The following is a 6,275-nucleotide window of genomic DNA, read 5'->3' on the forward strand; positions in this document are numbered from 1 at the left end:
TTCAGCTTATTTACGTGAACCTCAAGCTACTCCACTTGCTCCAGCTACACGCAGCGGTTCAGTTGGCTTTATTGATTCTATACAAAACAACACTGCGTTGGTTGTTGTCAGTTCCATTGCTCTCCTGTTGCTTCTATTACTGCTCATTGCTCTCTTGCTAATGGGTCGTTCTCATGTACGTGAGAAACATATTGAGAATACTAGGTAAGCGCCGATGCTGTAGCCTTTTCTGATAAGAAATAATCATTTAAACACATTTTCAGATCAACAAGTCGTAATGAGCTACTAAGTGAGAACCAGTCAGGTAGAGTAACATCAAGTGCTACTGTTTTAGATACAGAACGCTCCACGATACATTCTCGCGATGTTGGTGTACAAAATATGTCGTTCGAGAAGGAGCAAATACATAGAAGTAGAGAAGCACGTATACAGTTTCCAGGTCCACCACAAAATAGACGTGGCTCTATTACTTCTACAGATAACACATCAGATTCATCTGTTTATTGTCCTATAAATCCACCGACTGCAGACGTTCAGCGTATTTTAGACGAAAAAGCTGCTAACTTATTTGAACGCCACAAAAGGCGACATCACCAATATGACCATGCGGAGGGACGCGAAGAAACCGCTTACACTACCATTCTATCAGAGAAAAAACGAGAAAAGCAGCGTTACAAAACTAAGCGACGTTATTTATCGGAAAATCGTGTGGGTTCACTCGAGACAAGCCCAGTCCAACGGCTTGGAAACTCATCAGGTGACGATATTGCAACAGAATCTGTAGATGGTGATACAGTATCTGTACCTGGTGCTTATCAAAACTACGAGCGTGCAGAAGCTTACAATCCACATAATAACTACCATCGTAATAAGCTGTTACATCAAAAGAGCTTCTATGTTGATCCCGAGCCTAGCCATTCAAAAGGTGTGCATCAATTACAGACCACTGAAGCTATTAACAAAGAAATTATACGTACATTACAACCATCGGAAAAGTCTTCAGATACTGGTAGTATTGGTTCATTTCTTTCCATGGCATCTGTAAAAGCATTTCCAAAGAATACTCTGCCGGAACCACTAAATCGCGTCTTAGATCCAGTTTTTGTTACATATTATGATAATGTGGAGAACACAGTGCCCCCATCTGGTAAATCACATAAGTCACAACGTCGACAACGTAGCCAAAAAGATTCGCTGGATGGTACAACTATTGCAACCATTGAAAGTTTTCCAATACCGAAAGCACCGATGAAAACTCAAAGATTAACCTCCCAAAGTGATAATGCCGATCCTGGTGTTGTGGGTCCGATTGTTTGGGAGAGACATAAGAAATCAATGAGTGGCGATAAAGAAACTGGTAATGATAAAAACAGTGCGCCAAGTCTAGAGCAACGTGCACGATTTTAGTAATTTTTTACTGAAGTAGTTGAAAGTAGTACAAATTTAGTTATTGCAAATCGAATAGCCTAAACTAACTATCTCACTTTTATTCGTAAATTGTACATAAGCAACTCTCAAATACAACGGAATTTCAACACTCAACTTCCTTTTGTCTTCTTCCCATTCCTTTCGTTTTCTTTTACATTTTTTTCAACTTAAACTTAGACGATGGAGTTTATGCAGGTTCGAATTTTAGTCCGATTCGTGATCCTGCTTCTATACGAAATCATTACGGAGATTTACTCGAAGGCGCCATGCAAATGTATACCAGCCACGATGATTTGCCCATGCCATTACCCACAAGAGATTTCACTAATAATCGCAAGCCTACTAAACGTGAGAATCGTGGCTCTTCCGCTGGTATACCAAGGTTTGTTTTTCGTTCAAGTTAAATATATTAGTTAAATATATTATTATTTTTAGTTATAGTAGCAGACCGCATAGTTTTGATATACGTCCGTCCACCGCACAACCAAAAACAACGCCTAAATCAAATCAATCAACACAGCCACCATCACCGACCACCGGCGCTTGGGGTGGCAGTCTTTATGATTCACACTCCACACTGGTACGTCCAATGAGTGCTGGTCCAATACAGTATCCAATGTCGAAAATTATGGGCTCTGGTTTGAAATCGAAAGCAAAACGTACAGATTCTTCAGCTGCACCGATTATTGAGGCAATTCAAAATGAGCTACGCAGATTCAAAGAAGATAAAAAATGAAAAATTTAATTTTAAGCAATTTAATGCATTTAATAGTTCTTAGTCGCATAAAATTTTAATATTTTATTACATGTTTGTAGATATTAAAGATACAAATAGAAAGAAATCCAAAAAAATGAGATAGTGTACTAAATTGAAAACAGGAACTAAGGCTTTCGTAGTCATCAATAATCTAAGGTTAGTTCAGTACGTGGAAATGGGGGTTGAATTTCATGTCTCTAATGTCTTTGACAATTAATATGACAACACTATATCAGTTGGGTATATAATGTAAAGCTGATTACTGTATGACACAAAGATGACACAATTCTATAAGCTACACATGTTAGACCAGGTTAGTGCCTTGTATAACATATAGTGGTCATGTTTCATATCTAGTAAAGAGTGAAGAGAACTGTAAGTTTCTACCAATTGGGACATATTTCATATAATGTTCCATAAATAATTAGGATCCTTTAATTTGCTTTCCAAAATTCCCCGGTCAAGGATATCAAGTTTCGAGTTTCATCTCAGTACCTTTCCAGCAATGTTGCTGCTAGGCTTTCTGAGAGTGTGCTCTATCCAGCTCCATTAACGATTTTAAATTTATTCTGTTGCTCTAGTTTGGCCTGTCCGATTCCATAAAATTATATTGGGACATACCAGATACAGAACAGAATAAGAAATAAAGGGGTTACTGGCTTTCAAAGAACGAAATGCTGTTAGCACTATTGATTCTTTGTGTTATTTGCCGATCCCAACTGAACAGTGAAACTTCTAAAATGTCAGCTGTTGAGAACATTCTTGCTTCGGATGAGGATAGGAACTTCCGACATAATATATTCTCTCAATATAGATTAATAATAATTATTTCTGAATAAGGCATTTATATATACAGGGATAGGCGATTGAAGTGTTACCAACTACACACCGGTATATCTGTCAGACTGTTTATATTGTTTTTATAAGCTACCACAGGAATTTGTGTCTAAGTTGTATAGAACAAAAGTTAATTGAAATACAATTCAAATGTAATAGTGTGATTGCGTTATATTTCGTTGGAAAACCATAACCAACGATTGTTCGTGAGCTCAAACACCTCAAATTGAATAAAATATTTGTGTATTGTACCATAAATCATTATAATATTATAGGCAGCGTCATCAAACGCTATGGCCACCTGAAATATCACAGCAATGTCACTTGAAATCCGACGCATAATCCAAAATGAGCTAAAGGTAAAGCCTTACAAGTTCCAAAAAGCACAAGATCTTATACCAAAGCAACAAAAGGTTAGACTCGAATCAGAAAAGGAGTTATTACTCTTGCACAAACGTGTCGAATTTTCAAATATTATGTTCTCTGATAAGAAAAAATTTCCTCATTGAGCAATTCATAAACTCTTAAAATTATCGTGTTTAGTTAACTAAATGCACTGTCAAAAATTTAAGACTACGAATGACTACTCGAAGTAATTTTCCATCTCAAGTAATGATATAGACAGCTGCGACCGCCGATGAACGCTCTCCAATCGTTTACATCAAACCTGGTATCAAAGTTAGTGCGAGATATTATCGGAAAAATGTTTTGAAAGTTGCTTTAGAGCCGTGGGCATGCAAATATTTAAGTCGTAGGCCATGGACGTTCCAACACGACTCGGTACCATCTTATTAGGCTCATGTGAACTAAAAAAAGTTGAAAAATCATGTTTCAAACTTTATTTCGTTTACACAATGACTTTTATTTACAACTTGTATTTTATAATTTTTTTCCTTTTTGTCCTTCATAACCTGGATGTAGGGATCCTCTGCTGGAGTTGAGGCGCCTTCCTGAACTTAATCCCTCAACGAAATCATGGTTTTCTTCTTACTCAACTTTCATTCCTCTAAGTGCTACTGCAAATACACTTTTCGTTGCCTCATCTTCATCTATATTCACAACATGACCAAGTCAGCGAAGCCGAGAGATGTCAATTTGTTTAATAACGTCAATGTCGTGGTAAATCTTTTACAGATCATGGTACATTTGGATACGATTGATGTGACCAACTCGTAGAACCACTACTAAAAGCGATATCGTTTATTAAAAAACTATCTGTAACTATAAATATGCTATTTTAAGGATCATATGGAAGTTCTTATATGGAATATTTAGGTAATTATTGGTGATTTGGTAAAATGTTCAGTGTAATATGTGGCACTAGTTGTATACCGTAAATAAAAACAAAATATATTAATTCAAATATTATCTTTTTGATATATATTCACTAATATATATATTTCTCATTTTTTAGTTTTAAATTAAAACACAAAATTCGTTTGGCACTTTCTGTGCATTATTTTCTTGTTTTTTATTAATCGCAATAAAATTTATATTATGGAATTTAGCATCTCAAAAATAACATTTAATATATATATATAGATTTATTTAATTAAAAAAATTGTAGCGTATATATATATGTAGCGTATATATATTTTCTACTTATTAAAGCTAAATATCTAATATCATAATTAATCAGATTAATATTCATAGAATGTAATAAAGTGTTGAAAATACATTGTTAGTTGTTAATAGTGAAAATATTTGTTTTTTATATATAAAGATTTTCATTAATTAACATTATCATTAATTTCTGAGAACATCAATTAATGAAAACCCACACCAGCCCAGTTATAAAAAACAATACCATAAACCCACTGATATTTTCAAACACTTTAATGCATTTCAATAATTTGTTTTTATTTTGAAATTTAATTTAATTATTTTTTAAATACAAAAATTTATTTTAATTTACTGAATCAAACTGAAAAAAAAATTAATAAAATTAACAAATTCAAAAATTGATCTCTTTGCTTTTTTCTTACATTATTAAGGGCAACTGCGTATAAGATTTGCAAAATGTTTTCTTATATATTTTTTAATTTATTTAATATATATTTTTATTTTCTGGTTAAATATTGTTTATAAATTGTAAAATTGAGTGTGTGCATCATAGCGTAAATATATTTTTATTGACGTCCATTGTATAACCAAGGCATTGAAACGAAATCGTAGTCCATTTTCATCGCAAATATTTTGTCATCAATAGAGTTTTTGTCGAAATTTTTGTCTTCATTCGTCTAATATTCCTCGTTTTGTCCTTTGTTTGCATGCTGCTTCACATTATTGTTAACGCTGCGCTTGCCAAGTCGGGGACCAAACCATAAACCGGAAGTAGGTCCAGCACGTTTCTCAAGTGCTTGTTGCAGTGCCAATAGACGAGCCCATTTACGCATTTCCGCATCAGTTCGACCTACACGAGGAAAGGTGATTAAATTAGCACGTTTGATTTCACTTTTGGGAAGGTCTAAAAAAAAATTAAATAAATTAATAAATTAATAATTAATAAATTAAATAATTCTAATCTATAATACTTATTAATAATGTTTACTATAATTTTTATACCTTCATAATCCTCTAACGAGGGCTCATACAAATTGTCATCCATGTCGTGTAAATTATTTGTTAAGCTTGGATCGCTACGGCCAACGCGTGGGAAGGCATAAAGTCCGGAGGTAGCACCACCTCCACGTCTATTTTTGCTTTGTTCAAATTCTAGTTGAAATGACAACAAAAAATTATTTTTTTTTATATATATTTAGGCATAAATGTTGAATAAATTTAATGTTAAATAAACACAAAGTCGCCACAAAAGTTGTAAATAATAAATTTATTAAGTGTTGCACATATTTCGGAGATTCGCTATTTGTGGCTACTCCATTTAAATAAATTCAACAGCTGCTCCCGAACTCAAGGCGCAAACCAATTTATGTAGGCATTTGCTGGATAATTGATTTGGTTCCACTTTGGGAGCTATTAAAATGAAACGCCTAGCGGATGCAGTAATTTGTAAATAATTGTAGGCAATTGTAATAAATTTGCTATGTTTTCATCTACACAACGAAATATTAAAGTCTTTGGAGGTGGACTTTTAGAATGCAGTTAAAAAATATGTACAAAGAATACATAAATTTTTTAATAAAAATTAAAAGTTCATTTCTATTTGTTAATACTGCAGATATTGATTTGATTTAAAAAACTTAAAAAAAAAATAATATTTTTATAATGAAATTATATATATATATATATATAT

The 6,275-nt window shown here is 33.4% G+C and overlaps 2 protein-coding genes across 2 annotated transcripts in view; one reads left to right on the plus strand and one right to left on the minus strand.

Moving 5' to 3' along the window:
• The window catches only part of LOC119676663, a 7,327-nt gene extending 5,122 nt beyond the window's left edge, over positions 1 to 2,205 (plus strand). Inside the window, exons 2-5 of the mRNA XM_038087913.1 lie at positions 6 to 204; positions 264 to 1,372; positions 1,606 to 1,810; positions 1,864 to 2,205. Of these exons, the coding sequence (XP_037943841.1) occupies positions 6 to 204; positions 264 to 1,372; positions 1,606 to 1,810; positions 1,864 to 2,164 (1,814 nt within the window). The 3' untranslated portion in view covers positions 2,165 to 2,205. The remainder of the gene's footprint in view (positions 1 to 5; positions 205 to 263; positions 1,373 to 1,605; positions 1,811 to 1,863) is intronic.
• Positions 2,206 to 4,980: 2,775 nt separating this feature from the next.
• Positions 4,981 to 5,741, minus strand: LOC119676664 (cardio acceleratory peptide 2b-like; the record flags this gene model as incomplete). Its single annotated transcript, XM_038087914.1, has 2 exons — positions 4,981 to 5,489; positions 5,588 to 5,741. Coding segments are annotated over 2 exons (381 nt in total), but the record flags the coding sequence as incomplete, so codon positions are not given.
• Positions 5,742 to 6,275: the final 534 nt, after the last annotated feature.

Source organism: Teleopsis dalmanni, chromosome 2 (genome assembly GCF_002237135.1).
Source record: "Teleopsis dalmanni isolate 2A chromosome 2, ASM223713v2, whole genome shotgun sequence".
Taxonomy (NCBI): domain Eukaryota; kingdom Metazoa; phylum Arthropoda; class Insecta; order Diptera; family Diopsidae; genus Teleopsis; species Teleopsis dalmanni.